At 47.0% G+C, this 27881-nt stretch overlaps 2 protein-coding genes and 1 long non-coding RNA gene across 6 annotated transcripts in view; 1 reads left to right on the top strand and 2 right to left on the bottom strand.

The window, feature by feature from the left end:
* Positions 1 to 10010, bottom strand: part of RALGPS1 (Ral GEF with PH domain and SH3 binding motif 1) — a 289405-nt gene extending 279395 nt beyond the window's left edge. Inside the window, exon 1 of the mRNA XM_074331041.1 lies at positions 9920 to 10010. The gene's annotated coding sequence lies outside the window, so the exon portion shown is untranslated. The remainder of the gene's footprint in view (positions 1 to 9919) is intronic.
* Positions 1 to 27111, bottom strand: part of ZBTB34 (zinc finger and BTB domain containing 34) — a 37799-nt gene extending 10688 nt beyond the window's left edge. The window contains exons 1-2 of one of the 4 annotated variants that reach the window (XM_074331051.1): positions 9920 to 10007; positions 6868 to 6987 (exon numbers count right to left, since the gene is read on the bottom strand). In XM_074331051.1, coding sequence (XP_074187152.1) covers positions 6868 to 6926 — 59 coding nt within the window. In that variant the 5' untranslated portion in view covers positions 6927 to 6987; positions 9920 to 10007. Of the gene's footprint in view, positions 1 to 6867; positions 6988 to 9919; positions 10024 to 10098; positions 10181 to 26473 lie in introns of those variants that run through there. The other 3 variants (XM_019728602.2, XM_074331053.1, XM_074331052.1) reach the window with 3 other exon arrangements.
* LOC141571189 (uncharacterized) lies at positions 10111 to 18688 on the top strand. Its single transcript, XR_012495947.1, has 3 exons — positions 10111 to 10341; positions 12926 to 13133; positions 18591 to 18688. It is a non-coding gene; the product is annotated as an uncharacterized LOC141571189 (long non-coding RNA).
* Positions 27112 to 27881: the final 770 nt, after the last annotated feature.

The following is a 27881-nucleotide window of genomic DNA, read 5'->3' as shown; positions in this document are numbered from 1 at the left end:
CTCCCACAGCAGCACAAACTCACTACTTCATCACCACTCCCGACTTCACACTACTCTGTGCATCACACTGCACTTAACCAGTCCCCACCTGATACCAGAGCAGGAAATAACTTAAATAGTCATAGTATTTCTTCCTAGCAGAGGAAGTTTTGGGTTAGTTTTCCATTTTGATCAATAATGCCAAATGACATCCCAAAAGGGGGCAGCAACTATCTTTCCACAAACAGCACATGGGAACTGCCCGTTCCCCCCATAACTGCCAACAATGGGTATTAAACTTTCTCACTTTTGCCAAACGGATAGGTTAAAAAAAAACAAACGGTATCTCATTGTTCTGATGTGCATTAACATAATTATAAATGAGGCTGATCATCTTTTATCATGCTTAATGGTAATCTGTCTGTCTTTGAATTGCCTATTCATATCCTTTGCCCATATTTGCCTTTTTTATTGAACTGTCAGAACTCTTTGCAAATTAAGGAAATTAGCCTTTTGTCACACATGCTGCAAATCCATATTAGATTTCACTGCAATCACTAAATGGCATACTAACTGGGAATTTGAATTATTTTTCTACATTTATAGGACATACTCATTCGATTTCAATCTTCTGCATGCACACAACCAAAGGGAATTCAAAAATGAACAAGAAAGAGTCCCAGTCTTGCAGTTTGATACAAGCTTAATACAGATGCCTTCCAACTCAGAGAGATATGGGAGTGGGATTCACTTTTGATAATGCAGAGAAGTGATTTATATTAGCTTTTCATTTAGACTAAGTTTGCAGCTGCTTGAGAAAACAATAGTGAATTTGATTATTCCACTCACTAAATACATCAGAATCAGTAGCTTTAATTAAGCAAATTAGTCACTGGTCTTTCTGTCATATTGTATGAAGCAAAAAACCATCCCCAAATTAGACATTTATATCGCTATATTTTAATTTTAAAAAAAGCACATAGAAGCTATTTTTCTTCAATACCATTAATACATATTTTAACAATACTTATTTTGTGTTTGTTTGTAAAAGCTGTACTTTGGATAAGAATGTGAAATACTTCTTTTAAAAAACATACATGGAGAGGACATAGCTGAAATGCCCCGTTGGGAAGTTCCAACTTGTCAGCCTCTCTACCTCTTCGTAGGTCTCATTCAACCAATGGCCAAACCTCCTGCTCTTCCAATTACTTTAATTTGAGGATACTTTCCCACGCCTAAAAGCAGCTTTCACAGCCTCTGCCATGGTCAGCTGATGAGACTCTGCCACCACTGGTCTCAACAGTGGGTTCTGGGAAGGCCCACTCTGAGGCAGGCAGTCCAAACCTGTGTCCACTTCCAGGTGGGCCACTTCCACACTGGCCTCAGCAACTGTAAGAGGGGATCAGTGGCACCTCCCACAGGACCCCACTTGGGAAAGTCCATCACCATCATCAACAAGCAACATTCACTGCCTGCCTGAACCAGGCTGGGGACGGCTCAAGGCCTTCTGCACCTCGCTGCCTAAATCCTCTCAGCCTTCCCCCAGAAGGCACTACGTTAGCAATGAGGAAACTGAGGCTCTCAGAGGCTACCTTTCCCAGGACTGATCCAAAGGCTGCCCATCTAGACCTTCTAAGCAATAAGCCCTCATCCTGGTTTAATCTGGCCCAGGGGGAAGGGAGGACCAGCAGAGGGAGGCAGGAAGGGCTGAGGAAAAGGCAGGTTACATTCCTGCCTGAGGGTGGCAGCCAGGAAACTGGACAAGGACAGGTGACAAATCCCATTGCTGCCCAGGCTCCTGCTGCTTCCTGTGAGTGCATTTTAGGAATACATACCAAGCAACTTCAGCTCTAGGAATTTACTACAGCACCCTCTTTCTAGATCAAAATCTCCCTCTTTTCTAGATCAAAATCACCAGTAGAGGTAAGGGCTCAGAAAAAAAGTCCCAGGCAGCTGGCCCGTCAGCTGAAGTATCTGTCTTCCATATTCACAGCTTTTATCCACCCCCCACCCCACCCCCGCAGAGCCCCAGGCTTGGCTGATTTTACCTGCTTTAAGTAAACAGCTAGCTTTATATGCTAAAGCCTCAACTAATTAGAAACCACTGATCTAGGGCTCAAGGAACTGGTTCTTTTAATGTCTGAAGGTGAAAGTCACAGGCAGCAGATGCTGCCAAGAAGACACAGGTTCAGCCCAAGTTCAACGGAATTCAAAGCAGCCCTGAGATTGTTCACAAAGCGAGAGCAGACTGTGAGCGGCTCTCGGGGACGGTCCAAGCACCGCAGCCAGCAGCGACGCCGCTCAGGCCAGGGCCAACACAGAACCATGAGGAGTAGAGGGCGAACAGGTTCGGGAAGAAAATGGACACGCCACGGAGTGAAGGCAGACTGAGCCTCGGGAGGCCGTTTCCCCAGTGCAGAGCTGTCCTGCAAATCACCGTACCAGCCAGCCTCCCACAGACCTGAAGTAAAAAGTGAAGGAGGGGGGCCTAGACAGAAACATGCATGCATGTTCTGAAAAGGAAACTAAGGTCTGATGCAAGACCATATGACAACAAGGCTTAACAAGTAAAGCTGCTGGAAATCTTTGTAAGATCCCTCCCTAAAAAAAGCTACAGAACAGATCACCACACCCTGAAGAGACTGTTCTGAAATGCAACAAACGGGGAATGATGCCCGTAATCCAAGTTTCAAAGCTAAAGTTTCAAAGCTCGCTAAGAATAAATGCATTTTACCTGAAGGAGCTTTAGAATAAGAAAGCCACTTCGCAAAGACAGGGAAACCAGCTGACCATAACCTTACAGACACGCTGATCCTAAGCGGTGAACAGACACCAGTTAATCAATACTCTGCTCTTCCTTTCACCCTCCCCCTCCCACTAAATTTTGAGCAAAAGAGGCAAAAAGGCAACAACTGCCCTTATGTATAACACTACAGGTTCATGTAACATAAAACACCCGATTATTGGAAATACAGCTCTCCGAGTTTTCGAAGGTGCTGCATGTTTAGCAATTTCTGAGAAAGCACCAGGGAATATAAGGAGGGTCCTATTATTTTTCACTTAGTGCCATTTTATTCTTAGGACAGTATTTAGAAAAGACTTGATTATCACCAAAAAATAACTAAAAGAAAGCATGAATGAATTTTTTTATAATAATGATATAAAGGCCTTTCCAAGTATCACATAAATCCCAGAAGCCAAAGGCGAAGACAAACACATTTGACAACATAGAAGTTTACGCCAAAAAAATAATCCCCCCTTTAAAAGCCAAAAGATATACGACATAGTGAGGAAAAGTACGTGCACATTTGACAAAAGGCTACTTTCCAAATTCCTTAATTTATATCATTACTCAAACAGATTGAGGTGACACAGAAAATATTCCAGAAGAAGGGGCAAAGGATACGTACAGTTCAAAGAAAAGACAAATGACCAAAAAAAACACGTATAAAAAGATGTTTAGCTTTGTTCATGACTAAAGACATGCAAATTACAAAGAGAAAATGAGACACCATTTGTAACCCAGACTTGCGTACTGTTTAAAAGGGCTGGCAAGTGTAATCCTGAGAGATAATCTGGTAAATTTGATCAAAATGTAAAAGGCATTTACCATTTGATCCACAACTAACTGCTAGGAATTGAGCCTACAAACACACAGTACTTGCAAAAGTTAGTTAGGATATACGTAACAAGGACGTCCACTGAGCACTTTTACTTGCGAGAGAAAGAGAGAGAGAGAGAAAGAGAGAGAGAGAGAAACAATCTCAAAATCCACAAGAGGAGACAGTCCCAAAAAACCCCCGTCAGCAATGAAACATTATGCATCCATTAAAAATAATACAGATCTGTATGCTTTGACAAGGAAAGAGGTCTAATATTTGGCCCAAACCAGCAAGATACAAACAACACATATGTATATATGTGATTCCCTTCATGTACTTTTCTTAAAAGAATAAGTATATGCTGCTGTAGCCATTCTGGAAGGAATCGCATGAAACTAGTAATGTTGGTGACGTCTGGGAACAGGGATTAAGGACTGGAGAGAGGGAAGAGAAACAGACTTTAGGTTGTGTTTTTGAATTTTTTTAATCACATAGCTGTGTTATTCTTGCTAAACGTTTTTTTCTAAGGATTTTATTTAAAAATACATAATTTTTTTAAACCAAAGAATCCAGAGAAAGATAGGCTGTAAATGGATAATTACAGCCATCAAGCAATTATGGAGGCAGAAAAGAACTATGAGGAGCAATGATAAGGCTGATTACTTTTGACCAAAGGGATTTTAAAAAATCAAAATAGAACAAAGAAAAACTTCATGGTGGAAGTAATATCTGAACAGGATTTTGCATTTCAAATGGAACAGAAAGAACACTCCAGATGGAAGGAATGGCAAGAGCAGAGAAAGCAGAGTGAAAATGTATGGCGTCTGCGGTGGTGGCCAGGGCCCAGGTACAAGGGGTGATGTGGGAAAGAGGGGTACCACAGTCGGAATGTGGAGGACCTTGAATGCTAGATTAGAAAACTCAAACCGAATCTGGCAGCAGCCAATTTGAACATGGGTCCAGAGAAGGCCTGAACAGGGCTTGGAGACTGAGGGACGCTATCCATTCTGGGACGCAAGTTGTTCAGCCTCAGACAAAATGAGTTCTGGGTACCCATCGAGCACCTGGGCAGAGCTGTCCAACAAGCGGTGGGAAGTATGGGGCTGCAGCTACCAAGAAACATCAGACCTGGAGCTACCCCTTGGGAGTAACCAAACGCTGTTCCAACTGAGGATGGATGTGGTAAGAAGAGGTTAGCTCAGCAGAGAAGACAGAAAAAAGAGAGCTGATTACAGAAAAGGTGTTTGCTCCTATAAAAGTAGTGTTGTAACATGGTACCTCCTGAAAAAGGCAACATCCACACTTAACCCTCTCCTTAACACATCGTTTCAATGACTAGTACAACTAGTAAAAGAACACATCATGCGGTCTTTTAAGCTGTACGGAAACTGTAAAATGAAAACCAAAACCAGTGACATCTTCTCATACTGCTGACCCATTTTTGAAGCGAACCTAAAGATAATAAAGGACACTTAAATATCATCTGGGCAAAACACCCCCATGGGCCTTGAAATCCCCTGTCTCGGGTAAAGCCCTGGGGCCGGTTCCCCGTAATGACAAGCAGAACAAAAGTGCACAACCTACGCGGTTAGAGATGGGCTGCGTTCTGAGCGTCCCGTGCTGCTGAGCTCTCACTCTCGGTGGTCAGCGCTCTGAGGCCAGGAACGGTGCGCCCAGAGCCCAGAAGTGTGTCTGGCAGAGAGAGGCTCAGCGTCGGTCAGCTGACAACCTCAAGCAAGCTGGTGGCTCAAAATCCATGAATGCCACCATAGCTGCACCCTCAGCTTTCCACACTTCCTGCTGAAGACCCAACCGCGTGGGACCATCTCTGCCCAACACCTAACAAGGTGGTCCAGTCCCCTCTAGCCCATCAACACTCTTACTGGCTCCGCTTTGTTTCCAAACACTCAGTGACTCTTCCAAAAAAGGAAAGTGAGGTTACAAATCTGGAAGCTGTCTAAGGCACTGGGAGGTACCCATTATTCTCAACCAAGATGCTCAGGACCCAGAGCCAGGCGTGCACCTGCTGGCTTCAGTCACCTGCTGATACCGGAGACACAACTCCAACGAGGCATTCCCTCCCAGGCACCCCAGACCTGAAGATCCCCAACTTTCATTCTCAGACAAAGTCATTAAAAAGACCACAGATGGAAGCACCAGGGATGACAGTAACAACGATATAAAAATAACTTTTGTAGGTATTTCTGCCTGGGTCTAGATCAAAATGAAAATTGAGCTGTCACCAATTACAATTTAATCCTTTAGGAAGCGGCCGCCGAACAACGCCAGGGCTGCAAGAAACATTCTGGTGCTGCTGAAACCCCAGGCAAGAAAAAAATAAATAAAATGGCATTCCGTGATGGATATTCATGAAGCACTCATCCTAATTTAAAAGAAAACAAGTCTAGAGTTCTTACTGCATTAATTCATGTGAGCCTGAAAGAACATTTTTATCCAAACTGTGAGATTTCCTATCAAGGCATTAACATTCTCCAAGTCTGCTCAGACACACTCATCCTGAGAGTGTGGTTTGGTTTGACAGCAGGGTTTGTCTTTCAGTCACTGCAAACATTAGAAGCTTCTTCTGAGCTTTCCTAGCAGGATAGGAACGGCCTCTTCAGCTTTACTGGCAATGTCAAAAACCAAGTTACTGAACCGCTGTGTACTGTATGCTAAGTAAGCGCTTTACCTGCTCACTGAATGTTCCCCACAGCATGATGAGATAGATATCGCACCTGTCCCCATTCTACAGATGACGAAACAAACTCAGAGAGGCTAAGAACCTTTCCCAAGGTCTCTAAGACAGGCTGAGTCGGGATTTGAACCTAGATTTGTCTGTCTCCAGAGCCGGAATTCTTATCTCCTGTAAGAATAAGATTTTAATCCAGGCACATGGGTGAGATGCAGGGTTTTTATTGGTGCCAGACTCTTACTGATGAACTTGGAAAGAGAAGTCTCATTTAAGGATGCATCATTATACCAACACAGTGATGATTAAGGGGAGACAATCTATCTGCTGGTACTTTGAGTAGTTTGTGACTGTTTCTCTGCATAATGTCCGTTCTTTTTACTTCTACCTATGAAATGGGCGAATAGATGCTTTGAATTCGAATCACGAATTAGAAAGATGTGCTTCTGATGAAAGAACAAGTTTTCTTCAGACAAAGAACTCAAAAATGTCAAGGAGGGCTGCTTTTATTGTTTACTGCTGGCACTTCAGGGGACACTGGACCTGGAAAATACATTAAGTTCCACCTCTTATGACAAAAGGATTAGAAAAGCTCACCTTGAATTGCTTTCTTCCATGAGGTTTTTCCAGGCCATCATTAACCAGAAAATAACCATTAGAAATTCAACTGCATTCAGTTGATGACCTTCACTAAAGCTAAAGTCAGCAGTTTGTCAGCTACAAAACATTAAATGGACACAATTAATAAGTTTGAAAAATACTAAGCAGAATTTAAACTAAAGTAACATGAAAATTAATGGGAATAAGACATAATGATGGCATTCTAGATCCACCATACTGGCATTTCTGATAAGAGCTTCAGCTGGAAGGTAGAAGCGGGATCGAGAGACATGCAGAAACCCACAACTCAGTAGATACACTGAGGTTCCGCAGCCTATCATTTCTCCACCTTAATATATTTACACCTAATATCAATAATAATGATGATGACGATGATAAAAATGTATTAAGCAGTTACTAGGTGCTGCAAATTTTGCTACCTCCTTCATATACTTTTTTCACTTTAAAATTCACAGCGACCCTATGAAGTGGGTTTTATCCCCACACTACAGATGAGAAAACAGGCTCAGAGGCATATAAATTGCCCAAGTTCACACAGCTAGTAAGTAGGCTTGATGGAATTCAAACCCAGGCCTGTCGGATTCCAAAGCTGATGGGCTTTCTTCTCCCACAGCCTCCAACCGCAGAATTACTTGAATTTTTTTCTTTTCCCATAATCAAGAGTAAACATTTTAATGTTTCAAGGACTCATTTTACGTTATTGGCACCCTAAAGAATGAAAACTGAAAATATCCACTTTGAATGGCAGTATTAGACATAAATGATATATGACAGAGAAAACTGGTAATAACAGAATCTCTTTTAAGGGGGGGCAAATTTTTAAAAAAATTGTTAAAAATTGATTAACAAAAATCAAGAAGTATTTGAAAGCCTATTATAAAAGTCCAGGTATAGTATTAGATACTACAAGGGCTCAGAGAGCTGTATTAAGACACAGTGCCCCCCCAAAACTCCCACTCCAGTTGGGACAAGAACAGTTCAATAACCAAGGAACCAATGTTAAATCCTGTGCTTTAGATTCCGAGTGCCGCAAAGGCATGTGGGTAGGGCAGTCAGGGAACACCCTCTGGAGGAAGTATATCTTCAGCAGGGTCTTGAAGGAAGTGAAATGGAGAATTTACACTGAGGAGAAAAAGGCCAGCACTTAAGAAGGGGAAATAACAGAAGCAAAGCCCTAGGGGCAGTCATAAACTAGCTTCCGAAGGGAAGAGACTGGGAGATGGAGAGGCAGGGAAAAAGGCTCAGGCAGGTGAGGAGGGGCCGAACCAAAGAGAGCCTTGGAACGACAGGGTGGGCAATGGCTGGACATACCGTGGCAGGCGACAGGCCACGACTCAGCTTTGCAGAGTGGTATAAATGCCACGGCCTCTTGGCTGATCTGGCCTCTAAGCTCTCCCTTTCCTCCTGCAAATGATCATGAGCCACCCCCAGTCTCCTGCCCTCACCACTGCCTTTAGAATAGTTTCAACTTTGGCCTAGTATTCGAGTTCTTTCAGGAACTAGCCCAACCCATCTTTCCTCCTATTCCCTTCCTTCTATGAACCCTTCTCTACATGGAGACTGGTCTACTCACAAACTCCATAAGATCACTGGGCATGACTGCTCTTTTCCTATCTGAATCAGACTCATCCTTCAACAGCCAGCTCAACCCTCACCCCCCCCACGAAGCCTCCCCTGACCACTTGTCCTATAACGACCTCCATCTCTCCTTCCTCTTAATTCTACAGCACACAGCCTTGCCTAATCAATTACCTTTTCACAGGTAAAGTCTCAGCAACTGGTGTAAAGCTGCTCGGGGGCCGTGTGTCTTCTACTACATGGAACAGCATCTTGACATTTAATAAGCAAGCAAACACTCCACTCTTTTTTTGACTTCCTATATTAAGTTTGGCATTAGCATAAAGGAAGGATGGGGGAGGTGTAGGGAGAACTTCTAAAGTCAGAGACCAGCTAAGAAGCTGTTGCAATAATCCAGATGTGAAGCAAAGAGGGCCTGGACTAGGGAACAAAGAGAAAATGGGCAAATATAAACAACAACAAAAATTTGCACGCAAAAACTCAGTGGGATGTGATTGACTACTATTAGGAACAAAAGCAAGAGATGGACTATGATTAACGTAACCTTTAGAAACGCTTCTTGGAATCATTTTAAAGCCTGTCTGAAACCAAGTGTATTAAGTGACCAAAAAGTCCATATTTGCAAAAAGTCTTCAGTGAAACTGCCCAATAGCTTGAATCAGGGACAGCCCTTCCAACTTCAGACATACACAGAATGGTAGAGTAAGCAAGGGTCTTTAGAGAGAGATTCTAAACTCCTGACTTATCAGATGGGGAAACTGAGGCCCAGCGTGGAAGCGGCGTGCTGAAAGCCTCAGGACTGACACTCCCAGACTAGTGCCGTCCTGAAAGCACAGCCGTCTAGCCTAGAAGGACACTGTTACCCCCCGCCAGCCCAGCCCTGCGGAATGGCAGGACCTACTGAGGACGAGAGTGACCATGGAGACGTCTAGGGCCAAGCACGACGCGCCGCCGCCTGTTTACCTGAAAAAAAGGCGGTGGCGTGGGGCAGGGTCTCGGTTGCAGCCACCAGCAGGGCCAACCCCGCCGGTCGGCCCTGTTATCCAGGGGTTTCAACCATCCGGCCTCCCATACAAAGGGGGAGGGCGCCCAGGGGCGAAGGGCCCGGAAGCAGGGGATCCCCAGACGCCCGAGACAGAGGCTGGAGCGCTCGGGGCAGCTGGCCGAGCGCGACACTCAGCCCTGCCAGCGGCACCCGGACTCCGGGCCGAGCACGGTTGGCCCCTCGGGGGCGCACGCCTGCACCGAGCAGGTGCCCTGGGCCTCCCGACCCCGCCCGGCCTCAGCTCCAGCCCGCGCAGCCGGCCGGCCCGTCGGACTGACCAGGCGCGGAGGCTGCCGCCCCACCGCGCCCAGAGGCAGCCGGACAGCGGCCGGGGGCTGTCTCCGGCCTCGACGGCTCCGCCCGCGCCTCGCCCGCCGCTCGCCGCCCCTGGCCGGCGCTCCTCACCTGCCGCGAGCGCCGCGCTCACATCGCCTGCCCGCGGCGCTCCCTCCGCCGCCGCCGCCGCCGCCGGCGCCAGGCCCGTCCCCGCCGCTCCGGCTGCCGCCCCAGCCCTCACCCCCCGCCCCCGGAAGCGCTTCCCAGTCCCGCCCCCTCGGCGCCAGCGCTTCCGGGCAGGCACGGACCGGGAGCGTGGCGCTGCGGAGTGGGCGTCTTGCCGGGGCTCCGGGTCCCGGGTCCCGCCTCAGGCGCGTCCCGGGGCCTCGCCGCGGACGACTGGGAGAGCGGCAGCCTTGGTGCCGACTCCGGGAGGGAGTGACAACGGCTCCGCTCTCCAAGCCTCCCGCCCGCGGTCTCTTCGGCGCCCCCTGCTGGCGGGAGGAGGGCTCCGCAGCGGGGCGCACCCCCGGGCTCCTGGAGCGCAATGGGTGAGAGGCCAAGACCCTTCACCCTGGGTCACCCGGGCCTGCGCTCAGCCCTCCTCTTCTGAGTCCCTCGCTCCCATAGCCGGTCAGGCACCTGCCTTTCACCCGAGCTGCGCCTGGCTTGGCAGCTGAAGGCCGTAAGGTGTAGTGGTTAGGAACATGTACCTGGGGACCTGCCATACAGGGTTACTTAATGTAAGACCTTGGGCAGATTTTCTCTCCCTCAAAACGGAGATAAAAATTCCGAACTTGAGGTTATAAAACCCCTGTCACAGAACAGGTCTCAAAAAATGTGCATTGCCAGATTCTTAGAGACACCCCAATCTTGACCCTGGGATGGGAGTGGGAACCTTGCCCAGCACTTTAACTCTCCGCTTTTGGCGAATTTAACACCCTTTAAAGAGCTCCCCTTTGCATTTTGGTGGACTCCTCAGTAATTGGCAGAGGTCTATTTTCCTTTTTCTGACTTTGTAATAAAAATAAACTAGGAGTCAAGGACACCAGCAGCTCCTGTTTAAGATATAAAGCTGAGACTTCAGGATGCCACCTCATCCTTTGCAAGTAGGAACTTTCTCCAGGATCCATCCAGTAGTCGTCTTCCAATAACAGCTACCATTTGGTAAACACTGTGCAGGGCACTTTGTAGATACTTTATAGACATGACTCCTTTAATACACAACTCCAGGAGGTGGCCATCTGTTATTATCTCCATTTTATCCACGATGGAACTGGAACTCAGAGGGTAAGTCATATACGAGGTGTTATCAAAAAATACGGTGAATGCTGCTGCCAAGTGCCATCCAACGGGAAGGCAGGGATCTTCAATACGGGAAGCAGCACATCGAAACTTAGGAACAGTGTGTGACGTTTCAGTTTGTTCAGTGCAGTCAGCTGGGTGTGGGCTACGGTTGACACAGTTTTACGGTTTTAAAGTGTGCCATAAATCATGTATCACAAACAATGCATTAACATAAAATGGGCAGACGGTTTCATCCTCCATCATGACAACACTCCATGTCACCTATTGCTTCTGATATGCTGGTATGGCAGTTTCTGTCACATAAAAACATTAGGGTGAGGGACGGCCGGTTAGGTCAGTTGGTTAGAGTGCAGTGCTCTTAACAAGTTGCCGGTTCGATCCCCACGTGGGCCACTGTGAACTGCACCCTCCACAACTAGATTGAAAAAACTGCTTGGCTTGGAGCTGATGGGTCCTGGAAAAACACACTTAAAATAAATAAAAGTTAAAAAAAAAATTACAGTGTGTCCTCATCTACCTTATTCACCGGCTCTAGCACCGTGTAACTTCCAGCTCTTCCCCAAAGTCAAAATGACCATGAAAGGTAAACGCTTTGAATTGAATCAGGGCCATGACAACACAAGGAAAGATACTCACGAAAGAGGACTTCCAGAACTGCTTCACAAAGTGGCAAGAACAATGAGATAAGTGTGTTCAAAGCAAGGGGGAGTACTTTGAGGGGGACTAATAGTAGTATACCTTTTGCTGTAATACTTTTCTTTTAAACATTCACCATATTGTTTGATCACACCTTGTATCTAAAGTCTACACAGCTAAGTGCTGGACTTGGGAGGAGCTCCCCGTCTCTCTGACTCCAGGCAAGAACTTCTTATGGTAATAGAATATTCCGAACACAGAATTTTAGGTAACCAGTTTTTCACTGCAGACTCCTGGGCAGTCTCACTCTAATTACTATTCCTCTTGAGTTGTTTCCTTGAGATCTTTCCCCAAGAGCAAGTTCAGTGAACCCAAGGTCATAGGAATGCATCATCTTGTCAGACCAGGTTTCCTCAGGACCAGCGGGCCGATTCACACACCCACATGAGTGAGTTACTTTGTCTCTACAGACCAGCAGTGGACCTCATCATTTTAATTGAGTTTTGCTAAATCTGTTGGTAAGAGGGTCTTCCTGGCTGTAATGCAGTGTTTGTATGTCATTATGGACTATATAGACTAAAATGTTTCTAAGTATTTAACCTTTGTGCCAAGTGTTATTGGTCATCTGTCCATTGGGTATTTCCCTCTTAAATTTCTATTATGCCCCCATCTACTTTGGCCATTAAACTCATATATTTTCCAGTCCCCTGCTCTTGTTGTTTAGCTGATTGTGTCATAATCCCTACCAATGTATTTTAGTTAGAAAATTGTCACTTCTCCACAAGTGGGGTGCATGTGTTACTGTTTTCCCATAATCTTTGTGGCATTTTAAATGGTTTAGCCTATCTGAAATCAAGAAGAGTCCAGAGGGTGATATATGGGCCTCATTTTAATTTATTCCACAGTTATCCAGTTTCTCCAGCAGCGTTTATGAAACGATCAAATTCACATTTCCTCGTGCTGGGGTTAACCTTCAATCCAGTCAAGGGGTTTTGCCGTCCATAATGGAGGCCAGCATTTGCGACAGTGATTGCTGGTTTTTGCCAATGTCTGTGTTCTGCGTTCTCTTCTTTTAAGGTACATGGTAGAAACACATCTCCCAGCCTCCCCTCCATGTCACATATTAGATAGTGTGTGAAGTGCTTGTAAAGTGAATTCCTTTCCCTTTCTTTCCTCTTCTCCCCTTTCTAGGACAGTTGTGGCCCGAATCTCCACTTTTCATCTATCCCAGATTCCTGAGCTCTTGGAGCGTCGAGATAGCCAGGTTATCGGATCCCAGCGTCTCCTTCGCCATAGGAAGCCCTTGCTGCCAGAGCCAAGCTATGCTATACGGCTCTGGCCCGCTTTGGCAAAACTTATTGTCTGTGTTGGCACCTGTCGGAGTCTTTACAGGACACATGTAAGTCATGAGTATCCCTTCAACAAAACCATTCTGTGAATTATGTGGGGTTTCCTCACTCATGCTCCCCTCACCGGGATCTACCTGGTGTGTCCCTACCACCTGCCTCACCACCTGAGTATTCTGGACCAGCAGGGGGAGTCCGTCTCTCCAAACAGTCCCAAGATGCCCACTGATTTCTAGAACATCGCCATGGGTCAGGGTTCCTCCCAGCTAGCCACCTCTGCCTTCCCACAGTCGGGACTGAGCAGTAGAGTGCTGTGGCTAAGAGGTTCGGCAGATATCAGTCCCAGTGCCCTCTCAGCCACACAAGGGCTTGATCTGATCTGGGGCAAGACAATCACCAAGCTTTGGCCTCCTCGTCCGTGTAGAGGGTGATGGCTCCCACCTTGGTGGGTAAATAAGATAATATACTAATGCTTCCAGCATGGCGTACTCAATAATTACGCTTGGTCAGCAAGAAAGCAAGAGAAAAAAGATGGCTCCAAGAGCCCGACCCATTTCCATGAGGCCTTTTCTCACTTTCGGAGAGATGGCTTCCTCTATCCGCTCCCCGTCTCACCTGTCCAGTTCACTCATTGCCAATCTAGTCAGTGGGTTCAACTTGTCCAGGGTGCTCTTCGCACTGGCTTCCCTCTGACCCGAGTCCTGCCGACACCCACTGGGCCCCAGAGCTGCCTCTGGAGTCCTTGCCCGCTGTCATTTTCTTCCCGGCTTGCTCTCTCCTGGTGTCCCGCTGATTCTCCAACACTGCCCCTGGCAAATGACTTTGCTGGCACTCTACTTCTGCTTTGTAGTTAACTGCAATGGTAATTAATTACCTGTACAATTATGAGTTTAATATCTGTGTTCTCCACCACGAGCCTGTAAACTCCAAATGAGACCTTGTCTGACTTCTTTCCTGCTATTTCCCCAGTGCTTGGTACTCAGTAAATATTTGTTGAATTAATAGATAAGGAGTGATTACCTGTTTTTGCTTCTAAGTCTATATTCCTTGAAGGCAAGGGCTGTTTAATCCATTTTCTCTGCGCTCTGCAGAGAACCTGCTACTGAATGGGCAGCAGTATTTGCTGAGTGAAACAAAGAATGAATAAATGATGGAACTGAGAGAATGAACCCCCATTTCTCTTCTGCTTTTACTTGCATCATGCCTTACGACCGAGTCTCCCCATCTGTGTAAACGGTCTCTTGGACCTGACCAGCCCCTATCTTGAAGCTTTCCTTGACCCGTAAGGACGATAGGTGAGAAGAGAAAGCCCTTTCACGTTTGTAAGGAATTCTCATTTGAAAAATGAGTTTTTCAGGACATAAGCCTGGATTGTCTCTAACCCCAGTTCCTGCAGAGGACATACCAACCTGGTCAAAAATGCTGGCTACACTTCAGGAGAGGGTACACAAATACATCCAGGGCCACTTTTTTGGCCCAGTGCATTTTCCTCTCTATTTTCATCAAAGCCATGAGTCGCAAAGTTTCATACTGACACTCATACATACTGTGGTAGGCAGTGTTGTATTGGTTAAGAGAATGGAGGGATCCTTGGGGTTGCTTTGGGTGAATGACTTAATCTTTTTTACTTCTTACTCATCTGAAAATGGGGCCTAGTATTACTGAATTTCCTCTTTTAATAAAGGATGTGTTCTTGTCACATTTAAACATTCTTGGAACCAGAAGACATTTTACAATCAATGAATAAATTAGTCTGGTTGTGTTTTTTGCCCCAAACATGGTCAACAAATCCAGAGTGTGTCTCAGAATCAATGGCATTCTCGAAAGATAGGTCTTAAAGTGGACTGTTGTAACCCACATTTTCTCATAGGCAGATGTTTAACTAAAGTCAGTAAAGTGAAGACATCTGCAAAGATCTAGCCTGGTTTAAAAAGGTGACAGTGCTCTAAGTGTTATAAACCCGGCATGAACCGACCAGGCATGCCTTGGATTTCAATGGAGCGTGCATTCACACCGTCACGTGTGTTTAATGTAAAGGCAACAACCTGTCCGTCAAACATTAGACCAGAAACATTGCTCGCCTTCACTCAGAAGTCAGAGGGCTTTGCAGGATGACTTTGATGACTAAGACTTTTAAAAAGATGCCTGGGGAGACAGAACCTTTTTCCCTTAAGTAAATTTCCCTAGAGCAAGTAGTTCCATTGGTCTTAGACGTGACTTCAGTACTCTTTTGAGTCAGGAGCTGGTTAAAAATAAAGTCATGGCATCTGATTGTTTGAAAGCCTCACTAAAAGGTTTTGAATATGAGGATGAGGGGAGAGGGTGCCTCTTTAATCTCTTTTCCTGCTAGTCCCTTAGTCCTTCCCTCCTTACGACAGAATCAGAATGGAGAGGAGCCCTTTGGGAACAGTCCCCAGAGAGCTGTGGGATGTTCCAGGCATTGTGGAGGAGGGAGGAGAGTCCATCTTTGTTTCTTTTTCTTTTGATCAACTTCATGTCATGAGGTGTAATGAGTTTTGGGCAATGTAAACATTTGTGAACCAGCACCGTGACCTTTGCTTTTGTGACTATTGCTGAGCGTGAATGAGGCGCTCCGCGGGGGACTCCCAGAGTCCCAGGGCAGCTCCTCTTGCTTGTTCATGCTGCACAAGTCAGTGACAGAGGGAGTCCCCGCGGGAGAGGTGAGACCACCATGCTCAAAGCAGATCAGCTGGGCAATGCCGGAGAGACCTCGTCATGATATTACGGTTGCATATTTTGTCATTTAACGAGTGCCAATTACGTGCCAAGCATTGCTCTAGGTGCTGGCGACATAGCAGTGGACAGGAAAACAAACTTCACGCCCTTTAGGACCACACATGCTCTTAGGGAAAGAGGCAGAAACTAACAAAATGCATAGTATGTTATATGGGGAGCGGGGCTATGGGAAAATAAATAGGGAAGGGAAAAGGGGAGAAGACAATGCATCATCCAATGACAGAGTCTTATACTAGTTTGAAATTCTTACCTTACTTCTATGTCAGACTAGAGGATACTCAGCTGCAGAGTGAGGAGTGGCTCACGGCACCCACCTTCCTCTTCCTCCCTGCTGACTTGGAGCTGGGGTTTGCCTGAGCCCTGGGTACCTGCTCTGCTCTGATCAGTCCTCTTCTGTTGGGCTCCTCCAGGAGCTGCTCCTCCCCAGCTCCTGTGTCCCCTCTGTCCCTGGTCTCAGCTCTGTTGTCCTGCCCACCATCTCTGGTCCAGAACTGAGCTGGCTTTGTTTTCAGATTCAGTGCTCCCACCATCACTAGGCATTCTTTCCCCATTCGTTTTTCCAAGACGGGGCCACACGGTAAAAACCATGAGACCCTGGGCAAGGTAACCAGACTCTCGGAACCTCGGTGTTCTCATCTGTAAAATGGGCGTGGTAGCAGCACCTGGCCCAGATGGTTGTTATGAGAATCCCATGAGATAATAGATAGAGGTACAGTGGTTTTCAGAGCCTGGCACATAGTGGGTGCTGACTCATCAGGAGCTGCTAACAAGGGAGCAGTGGAGCTAATAGAAGCGATGCAGGGGGCAGTATGGCACGGAGGTGCACCCCTGCTTTGTCTCTCCCTCCCCTCCCCCCGCCCGTCACTGTCAGTCTGGCTCCCCTTTCATCAGGAAGCTTAATGCTGTGGCATCTTTGCCTCTGGCCACTTAATGAGAAAAACTCTTCGACTGATCTGCTCCCTCCTTCCCTCCCAATCTGCCTGAAGAGCAGGCTGTTCAAAGGGGAAGACCCCTTCCTTGTCAGTCAAGACTCAAGAAGACTGGGGTATCTTGGCCCTGTCTTCATGTTTAGTGCCCCGGTTTGTAGACACTGTTTTTCTCCTCTCTGAAAATAAGTGGCCTTGCAGAACACCCAGGAGTCGTGGCACTCATCACCTCCCTAGTCAGTGAGTTAACCTTACCCAGGGTGCTCGTTTGCACCGAGAGAATCTCAGTATCTCTGCATGGATCCCTTCTCCGGGCTGGAACCAAAGCACCTTTGTTATTTCCCAGCTTGGAAGCCTGGCTTAGCTGACAATTCACACTGTAACACTTCCTATTTTTTCACCTGCCTCCAGTTCTCACAAGACATTCTGATGAGTGAGTAACCTCCACTGTTCCCCTCGTCCTTGAAGCTCCTTCCTGCTTCCTTCTCCTTGAGCTCCGGGATTCTGACCAGGTCGGATATGCTCCTCTGCTCTGGCGCCTTAGGCAGACCTTCTAGCCCTGACGTCTTGTTCCCAATGGCTCGACTTCCGTTCAGGCAATAGACTAGGAACACAGTTTCCATGGTCAGAACTCCCTGAACAAAGCTCAGATGCTTAACCTCTCTGAACGTCTGTTTCCTCATCTGTAAAATGGGGACAAGTGTTCTGATCCCAAAGGCTTGTTGGGACCAGCACAGTAAGATAGATAATGACTGTAAAGCACTTTACAAAGTGTCTCCTGTATGATGAACACGGGAAAAGCAGTCGCTCATGTGTTCACATTGGGGTTTATTAGGTTGGTGCAGAAGTCACTGCGGTGTTTGCAATGACTCTCGCACCAACCTATCAGGATGCGCCTTACTCTCCTGCTGAGGCTTCTCCATCACAGCCAGCTACCTGGGACCCACACTGAGCCCTGGGCAGCTGCTGGCCTGTCCCGCAGGCATAAGCCGCTTCACACAGGGGCCTTGTCTCGCTGGCTCACAAGTCTTAGAAGTCACCAGCATTTCCTGTTGTCAGGGCTTCCTGTGACAGAGCAGGGACTCTGTCTCATTCCTCACTGTGGTCCTGTGCCAGCACCAAGCTGGGCACAAGGCAAGTGCTCATGTTTCCAAACGAGGAACAGAGGAAGGACAGAAAGGGGTCAGGATCCCACTGGCTCCCACTAGAATGAGGTGGCTCAGAAGTAGGGAATACAGACTCACAGCCTCCTGAGTGGGCAGCATTCCAGCTGCCCTGCCTGCAGGCAGACCATCCCCTACCCTGCCAACCCTCCTTGGTCCTCACCCCACCTTCTCTCAAAACTGCTGCTCACCCTGCCTTTTCCCAGAGCTGAAAAACATGCAGTTTACCTCTAAGAAACGAGCATCATCAGTGCCCCAGGTGCTAAGGGCCACATGTAACTGACGGCGTTCTCTCTCTCAGAGGGAGAGTCCAACCTCTCCTCCATCAACACATCAACAATACTGTCCTAACAAGGTGTTCCAGAAACCCACCCATGGGACAGCCATTCCTTTCAATAAAATGTGTGGTGCTCTTCCTTAAGTTTTTCTGATACTTCAGCCTCTATACCCCCTCCAGTTAAACTTCCTCAGCAGAAATTCCCTCTTGAATCCTAAAGCACACTCCAAAGACAGTTTCAGGGGACTCAGAAACTCAGAAGAACAAATTGGAAGCCAAAGTGTAAGCATGGCCCTTTCTTTGCTCAGTAGAATTCTAGCCATACTGTTGGCTCAAGAATGTCTCCAAACACTCATGCTTTCCCTTGCTCCTGTCACATGCCTATAGATGACAATGCCGTTTCTAGCAGGACGAGGACATGTATGACAATCTCATTCAGAACTGCACTGGTCTGCTGTGGAGTATGCACTCTAATGGAGGCGGAGCCGCAATTTTGGGGACCATCCCATTTAAAGAACAAATGAATTAAAAATGAGCATGGGGAACTACAATGACACAGAATGACACACATGAAGCTCCGTGACAGGACGTTGAGCAAAAGAAGCCAGACACATGGGATTTATAGATGATGTAATACAGAACTGTACACCTGAAATCTATGTAATTTTACTAACAATTGTCACCCCAATAAATTTAATAAAATAAAAAAATAAAAAAAATAAAAAAAGAAGCCAGACACAAGCGTATGTGCTGTTTAATCCCATTGATATAAAGCTCAGAAACAGGCAGAACTAATCTATGGTGGTACCGGTCAGGATAGGTTACTCTTAGAAAGAGCAATGAGGGGAATTTTGAGCCCCATGATTTTTGATCTGGGTACTGGTGACATGGGTACATTCATTTTGTGAAAATTCATTGAGCTCCCCATTTATGATTTGTGCTCTTTTATGCTCGATCATACTTGAGTTATTAAAAAAAAAAAGTGCATGTGGCCAGCAGGAAATCCTGAGGTCCAGGACTGAATCACGCAATGATGATGCAAACTTTTGTGTACATTTCTTTAAGTTTAAACTAACTCACAGCGCGAGGAAAGAACAACACACAGTGCCCCGCTTTCTTGTGTCCATAGGGGTCATTAAACTCTACGGAGAGAATTTCCCTTTCCTTGCCAACGGGGGGGGGGGGGGGGGGGGCTCTCATCCAGGTCTCTTCCTTGATCCTGTTGAGAGCTGCTAGAACATGCAGCTGCTGACTGGAGAAAATCTAAGAACATGTAAGTTTCCCTTGAGGCAGATAAGGGTGGTATCTGGGGAGGGGCTCCCAACCACAGATTCTGAGGCCACCCTTCCATGTTGCAGAATTTCCCCCAAGTGCCACGCTGATCACAGAACACGCTGCCTCCCAGGCATTCTGTAGAACAAGAAGTTAACTTATATCCTGCCCAAGGCAGGGGGATTTGGGGGGTGTGGACTTCTGAAAGGGGTAGTTTATGACTCTGATGGATTACTTAGAGAAGAAGAAGAGACTTTGTTTTTAAAGATGGCCACGCTAGTCATTTTTCTAAGTTCAGAAATAAAATCCTGCTGAATTATCACTGGCCTCCATTTGCAAAGACGGTGGAGAGACTGGGAGAAGCAGAAGCAGCTTGGCCATGCGAGTGACTGTTGTATGTGATCTGGTTTGAGACCAGGGCTCGGTTCCTGATCTCAGGCTGTGACAGCTGCTCAAGGAAGGGCTGGTGGAGGTGCAGCAGGGTCCCCTCCGTGAGTCAGCACATTTCAGTCCCGATGAGGGGAGCAACTTGAATGGGACAACCTTCAACACCCAGTAATTTCTGAAGCAGTTCCTGGCTTGCGGGTGACTGGTTCAAAGACAAAAATAATCTGCATTTGCTGTGTGATTGAATTTACAAGAGGGACTACACCCAATAATGGGAGAGTTTCATACATGGTCAGCTCTCACCAGAACAAGAATTTGATGTCTCTTATCTCAGTGACTATTCAGGTCTCCCGTCTCACCTTGAAGCTGCCACACCCAAACCTTCCTAAAGACCGCAGAAGACTATTCTGATTTCAACCGAGAAACCTGTTGGGTGCCAGGCGCTGTGCCGTAAGGAGCATAGGAGTGTAATGAACAGACACACTCTTCTGGTCCTCACAGAGCTTAGCAATACGCAAACAAATGATGCCTGCATGCGTGACACACAACCTGAGCTTTATGGGGGCTCTAAGGAAGGACAGATGATAGTGAGACGGGAAGAACAGCGAAGGCTTCTTAGAGGAGGTAGCATGAGAAATGGCCTTTATTCTAGGCGGAACTAATGGGCAGGATTCTGGCAGGAGCAGACGACAAAGTGGGCGTTCTCCGCAGAGGGAACGTCAGTAATACTCAGAGAGAGGGAAGTGGAGTGCAAGTTCAAGGAATATGGGTTTGGGCTGGAGAGTAGCATACGTAGGATGGAGAAATAGTGAAAACAAGCCAGGAAGGCAGTCTAAGCCTAGAGTCTGGAGAGTTTGGACCTACTCTGGTAGGAAGGGGGGACCCCCTGGAGGTTTCAGAGCAGCTTGGTGACATGAAGAGTGAGGTTGACAGGTGTATGTAGGATGAAGGGGAGTGGGCGAACAGGCTGGCTCAATAATCTAGGTGAGAGAGAATGAGGCTGGGTGGCGACAGCCACCTTCCAAGGTGTTACAGAACCGGACTCGTGTGTGGGGACGGGGGTCTTCAGATTCCCTGCCAGCTGTCCTTCCCTCATGACCTTCGTGGCGGGAAAAGGGTGAGCATTACCCATTCTTGACGACACTGGTGGAGCAATTTTTGATTTACATGAAAGGAATTGCTAATTGGAGTTTGGCTGGCACGTGTGACTGGCGGCTACGTGACCAGAGCTGGAGGCAAAAATCCCATGAAAGAAAAGCAAGCTAAGAAGGAGCCTCTGCAATTCTTGTTCTCTGACGACCGTGCCCGGGCTAACACAGCCCCTCCTTAGGCTGCCAGGAGTCTGAGAGTGTGGCCCCACTCCATCACTGACTTTGAACTGGGCCTGTCTGGGCAGTGGTGACCTCCCTCTGGGCATCCTGGGTGGTTCCACACCCAGGAGACCACGTTGGCCAGGCCAGTATTTGTCGCTCAGCCCATGTCGGGAATGCAGCACCAACCACACATCCTAGGTCACCTCCTTCCATTGGGGTCATCGTCCTGAGCTCTGATCATCACCTACGGAATCAAATCCACACTCCTCAGCCTGCGGCCTGCGGCACTGCGTGACCCTGGGCACCAATATGGTGTAACTGTCATGAGCTGGGGCTTCAGAGACAGATGACCTAGAATTCTGGTGCTGCCACTTACTGAACTTCTTTGAGCCTCGGTTTTCTCTCGCCTTTCCAGCTGGGTTATAATAAAGATCTAAAGAGGTATCATAGGTGAAGAAGGTAGCACAGAGTCTGGCGTACAGTAAGTGCTCAGTAGTTGATGCCATTACCATGGTAACAACTTGGCCCCCAAACTGTATATACTTCCCAACTGTATTTCCACAGCTCCTTCCATATTTCCCCACCCACCTCCATGTCTTGCTTAATACTTTTCCCTCTGGGTAAGGTTGGCCTCTTCCTCACTCCAACCCACAGTATGCAGGTCAGAATTCCACCCATCCTTTCAGACACTGCTGGCACTAGGCAGGCTTCCTACCCGCCTCCAGCCTTCCTGTTCCTGTGTGAGTCTGTGCTACTTCTCATTGGCATGAGCAAGGGGCCAGTCTTCTCTGCCTCTAGAATGGGAACTCCAGGGGAGCGGGAGTTTTGTTGTATTTATTGCTGTATGTCCTTCACCTAGAACAGCACGTCCTATTAGGCTCTTGTATTGTTTTGGAAAGCACGACGCTGCCTACTAGACAGTGTGCTCTTTGAGGGCCTGTTACTGATTTAGTCTATAGCTTCCATATTGTCCTTGTGAATTCAATGTGCCAATGTGCTGAACTGTGGTGGACAAATAAGAAAAGGGTTCTGCTCGAAACGGGGGATGGGAAAATCCTAGGAGGCAGAACTAGGAATCACTGATCGGGAAGCTTTGCCCTCTTTTGCTTTTTGGGGTGACCCTAACACGTTAACTGAAAACCCAGAAAAGCGGGTGAGATAGAGGGTAGCTATGTGGCCATTTCAGGAAATGGCTATAACTTAGGTCTTGGCTTACAGATGAATTAATTAAGCTCAGTGGCTTAGACCATATCCACAGCTAAGCGTGTCGTGGGTAACATCCACAGTTAAGTTGGTTTAAGCAGTGCTCTCTTGAAGTTGATGGTTGTATCTTATTTACAGGTCTGGATTCATAAGGTTTAGCCGTTTATGTGACACAGACAGCAAAGGACCTGTCCTGAAATGTCCATTTCTTTGTTTCCTGGAGTGTTTTTCACAACCTCTGAAGACAGCCAATCACCAACCCAGGGCCAAAGCTAGTGGTCAATACATATTTGGTAAATAAATGAGAGAATGAATGAAAAAAGGGATAGGAAGCTACTTTTTTTTTAGATCCCCCACGTCTGCTTTAATACTTTTCAACTCTGCTTTTTGAAGAATAAATATAAATGCATTTAAGTATTACTGAATTTATAATAGTGTTTCGTGATTTTGAAGTTTTCTTGATCAACTATTACCATGTTGAAGGGGCAGCTCTGCAAAATTTTCTACTACTCAAAGAGTTGACCCTTCTACTTGAAAAGACGCAAACCTAAGATGCTCCTGGAACCACTCCCAGCAGAACTGCTTAACACCTTCTCGGCAGAGCTCCTTGTGTGAGTCACAAGCTCACTGCTGCCCGGTCTCCTTTCAGATAGTCAGAAAAGTCTCATGCCATGCTCCCTCAGAGCTGACTCACAAGAGACCAACTGTTTATATTGCACGTAATCCCCCCAGTTGTCTGGCCCAGATTCTGTTTCCTGACTACAAGATTCTACTGTTACATACAGCTCAGATAGGCACAATCACAATTTGAATGTTGTCCAAAGCCACTCTTGGTCCTTAATCAATTGCCACAAATTTTAGAATTACATGAAGCACCAAATAACATGTAACCATCTGCTTTCGACTGTGCCAAAATCTCACTGAAAATATACTTTCTTCTAGAACAGGCTTCTAGAAGAAATTAACAACAACAAAAATGAGTCACTTTTCTTCACTCTACGGCTGGTATGTTTCATGAGGAGTGTGGCAATTCAGTTTATTCTGCTTCCAAAGCAAGTTGTCAACTGTGAGTTATTCCACTGATATTTTGGCTGGAGGCAGACACTGACTTTTCTCTACCAGAAATCACTGTTTGCTAAATCCCACTGCCCACTTCTGCCTGACTTTTCTTCTTAAATAAGCCACCACCCAGTATTACAGCTAAGTACTTACTCAGATATAAAATCTTTCATTTGGCTTAGGAAAGAGGACCTATACTTATCTCGAGTTCTCAGCTCACAGTCAATTTCAGCAATTCTTGGAAGATATTCAGTCAGAAGAGGGTACTTCATAAGATTGGTGGGTTCCCATACTGCCTAAGAAGTCTTTGAAGAAGCAACAAGTCCATGGCTGTAACTGGTGGGTAAATATTGAACAGTAAAATCTGCATTTATTATTATTTTTTTAAATTCAGCAGTGTTTATTGACTGAAGGTCAGGACTGTGCCAGGAACGGCCACTTAGAGACAATGAAGACACAGTTCCTGTTTCTGAGGAGCTCACTGTCTAACAGGGGACCTGGGTGTACATGAAGAAGAGATGGGACATATAAAATTACAATGACAAATGCTACAGCAGGACAAAGTTCAAACTGAAATGGTATCACTAAGACTGGTGTGAAGAATTGTCAGAGGTGCTCAGGGAAGAGATTAGTTTTGGAACAACTAAGAAGGAGTTTTCCAGGAAGACAAAGGTTAGGGAGGGTGGATGGGAGAGAAGATGAATATTCTAGCCAGGGGATCATCCATGCGAAGACAGAGAGAACCCCAAGGAGAGCAGCCAGGACCCAAGTGGGGATCGGCAGACAAAAATGAGCACGTAGGCTAACGTCAGGTTGGAGCCCAGGTGCCAAGCTGAGGAGTTAAGTTCCCGTCAGGTGGCTCATGGGAAGTGACAGGATTAGATGTTTAGGAAGGAGGAAGGCCTGGAGCAGTGAAGTGGTAGGAGACACGCTAGGAGTGGGGGCTCTGGTGAGGGAGCGGCGGTCCCAGAGGCTGACGGGAACAGGCGGCCTGCTTTGGGCCCACCAACCCAGAGATAAGCAGGTATTGCTGGTGCCAAGACCCACAACGTCCTGGAGATAAATACGAGGGCAGTGGTCAGGGGGCCCAGATTAGCCCTTGGCCTTTGGAACCCCCCTCTAGATTACATACTTCAAAATTTAAGACTCAGAGCACCAGCAGACAGAGTGGGGATTCCTCTGGACCTTCTGAACCCTGGGACAAGTAAATCACCAGAAAGCAGAGCCCGGGATTCGGGCCGCCTGGTTTGAATCCTGGCTCTGCCGTCAGTCCCCTTACTAGACAGGAATGGCCCCAGCACCCACCTTGCAGGTGGGGGTGAGGGTGGAGTTAATCCATGAAAGGAAATGGGAGCTCTGCAAAGGAGGGAGCAGGTGGCCGGCCGTACCACGGGAAGTTAAAGCTGCTCTGGTCAGAGGGGTGGGGTGGGGTCATGCTCCTGTTCCCTGCCCATTCCTTGGAGTAGGCCTTGATGGAACTTTTCTACCAGTTTGAAAGTCACTGGGCTCTCCATTCCTGGGTTCATTTCTACATGTATTTCCTGAACCCACGAAGTTCAAGCAGGGTCAGCAGCTGATGCCAGGCCTGGAACGGTCTCTGGATGGAGTCTCTATTTCTCCAGAGAGCAAAGTGCACAACCTACCTACAGGCACCAGAAGGCGAATCCAGCCGAGGTTGGTGCTCCCCAGCATGGGAAGCCATGCTCGGGGCCCTGCAGGTGGAGGGGGACCGCGGGTGAATCTCAGCCTCAGACACAGACAGCCCCGCTGGCCCAGCAGTAAGTAAGGGCTTAGAGAGGGGTTTCCCCAAGCAGGGAAAAACATCTCTCCGACAGAATAGGAAGCTGTCATCTTCCTGCCACGTGAGGCGGCCTGGAATAAAATTCTACCCCATGGGACTTTTATAAGAAATAAACGAGTTAATGCACGTTAAGTACTTAGCACATATTAAGCATGCCACGAATCTTCACTTAGAGCTGTTATTTTTGGTCCATAATCCCAATTCTTCTCACACCTATTAAAGTAGGTACGGTGTTCAGTGGGTTGAGTGGGTGTTCAGAGCCCCATAAATACATAGAACTACAGTTAAATTTTTCTTTTTGTCCAAGAAAAATTCTCTGTATCTCCTGAGTAGACAAAAGATGTTTTACACATCATGACACGCTACAGAAATGAGGTAAAAATTAATCCTTTCTAGTTTGGTTCAAGGTCACTGCTGTCCTTTTAAAGCCTACAATTTCTGTGCCAGATCCTGCAGGAATTTTAGCAGCTTTTACCAACTTGGCATCCGTCCACCATGAGTGAAGGGCTGTGCAGTTGAGGATCTTTTCAGAAAACCCTGAAAAATGAGGTTTTATCACAGCATTGCTGATCCCAAAGTAACAAGATAGGGGTCGTTCTAGAAGCAGCTTGTAGCTTCCATGAATAAATATTAGCTATTAGGCAGACCAGTGTACTCTGGGGAGTAATTGGTATCTTATTAAGTTATAAATATATTTAATGGCTTTAATACTGGTTTCGTATTTTGGAGTGTGAGGAGGAAAAAAACAGACCTCAATCACTGGAGTTTAAGTAAAAAGGCACTATTTTTTATAATATATATTTACCTACAAAAGTGCTTGTGAATTCCGATTTTATAGAGCCTAGACACTCCCTCAAAGGACAGCAGCGATTCTCCTGTAATTGTATCTGGCTACTCGCAGTGGTACGAGAAAGTGGTAGATTATAAAATCAAATTGTTTGGTTTTGATTGAAACTAGTCAAACCAGTTCAGGGAAAAAAAAAACAAAAAAGAAAAATAACTATGAGAAGTCTCTCCCTACTCTCACTCCCCTCCTGGTTTCTCAGTAAGGGCAAAAAATACCACTTGTGCCCACCTTCATTTGCTGAACTCGAAACACAGAACTCTGACCAAGTTTCTTAAAAAAAAAACACAAGATAGAGTTGGAAAGGACAGAATTCCTCTTTCCCTTTCTGCACTGAGAACATACTTACAATCATTTACCAAATAATAAAAGACATCAAGTTCAAGCTTACCTCATTTCCTGTTGCTGACCTAACTGATCCATTGACTGTGGGTAAATTCTAGAGGGTGCAGGCTCCAGGACAGCCAGGCACGGAGACTGTCTCAGGGAAGGCTCCGGGGGTTCGGTGGGAAGTGGTCCCCGAACTGACTGAGGAAATCTACATAAACTGCACAGGTGTCATATGCTCCATCTGCGTGACACCCGTCACATCCCACTCCGCTTCTGTTCCCAAATACACATGAGCCACTTCATCTTTTCCTTCCTCCTGACGGGAAACGCAGTGCTTCTCATCTTCACACCCCAGAGGTCCCGCCCCTATGGAAGTCCTGCTTCCTAGGGGGGCTGGCCTGCTGGTAACTGGGGGCCTCAGCAGGGTGCCCGGGAGGGGTGAGAGTCAGGCTCGGAGGGGTCACCATGCCACAGGGCCTGAGCTGCTCACCCTTGGTCAGGATGGACAGGCCCCACCTTAGAACGAGGCTAGAAATGGTTCTTCTGGACTTCCGCACAAAGAATGGCTCAACTTGCAGAGGCGATCTGTAGTTGGCTTCGAAATCAGCCATGGGGAGGGGGAAAAACCCTCACAACAAACAGTGGTAACAGAAGGTTTGTGTGGGAAGATGGTTAAGTTTGGTCTAAAACAAGCAGTATCTCTGGTAATGAGCTGTTGTTAGGAAATATGTGGGGCCCTCAGTGCCTGCAGCACTTTAAAAAGCACTGCTGCTGTTTCTTGAAGGTTTTTTGTTTTCTTTTTGGGGGGGGTGATGGGGGAAGAGCAAAGTGAGGTGAGGCAGAGACCCACCTAAAGAGCATGAAGGCATAGAGAGAAGTGGAAAACACCAGCCACCTCCTCGTGGTGCAGCCACCACGTCCTGATTTGAATCCCAGTCACTGTCCTGCCCTCGGTAACACACCTGCTGTCTTGGAATCACGGCAGGCTCACGTGTGAAATGAGGAGACAGACCCAAGGCATCAGCCAGGGTCCTGGCATGAAACACGGCACACTCCGCTGGCCTGACTGTGGAGACTTTCATCAAGGGACTATTTACAAAGGGTGTGGGCAGGGTTATGGGGCTCCTGGGAGGACAGTGAAGCCCCAAACAGGGAGTAAGGACAAGGGGTGTGGTTACCAAACCCTTGGGCCCCTGACAGAGGAGCCTAGCCACCGTCAACCCAGGCCTGGCAAGCAGCAGCCAGGGGGGTGAATTCCCCAACTTCTCTCCCCTCTCATCTGCCAAGCTCTTTCCAGCGTGTCTCTGGAAGACCCTGACCAGAAGCCAGAAGGACACATCCACACAGGCCAGCTTCTAGAGCAAAGCACAGGGTGGGGAGGGGATCTAAAGGTGCAAACAGAGAATACCCAGCACACCTAATGGGGCTGGTGGGGGTTAAAATGAGACAATCGTAAGTGCCTGGCACAG

The sequence above is a fragment of the Rhinolophus sinicus genome, linkage group LG04 (genome assembly GCF_036562045.2).
Source record: "Rhinolophus sinicus isolate RSC01 linkage group LG04, ASM3656204v1, whole genome shotgun sequence".
Classification (NCBI taxonomy): domain Eukaryota; kingdom Metazoa; phylum Chordata; class Mammalia; order Chiroptera; family Rhinolophidae; genus Rhinolophus; species Rhinolophus sinicus.
This window is presented reverse-complemented; position numbering and strand designations above follow the sequence as displayed.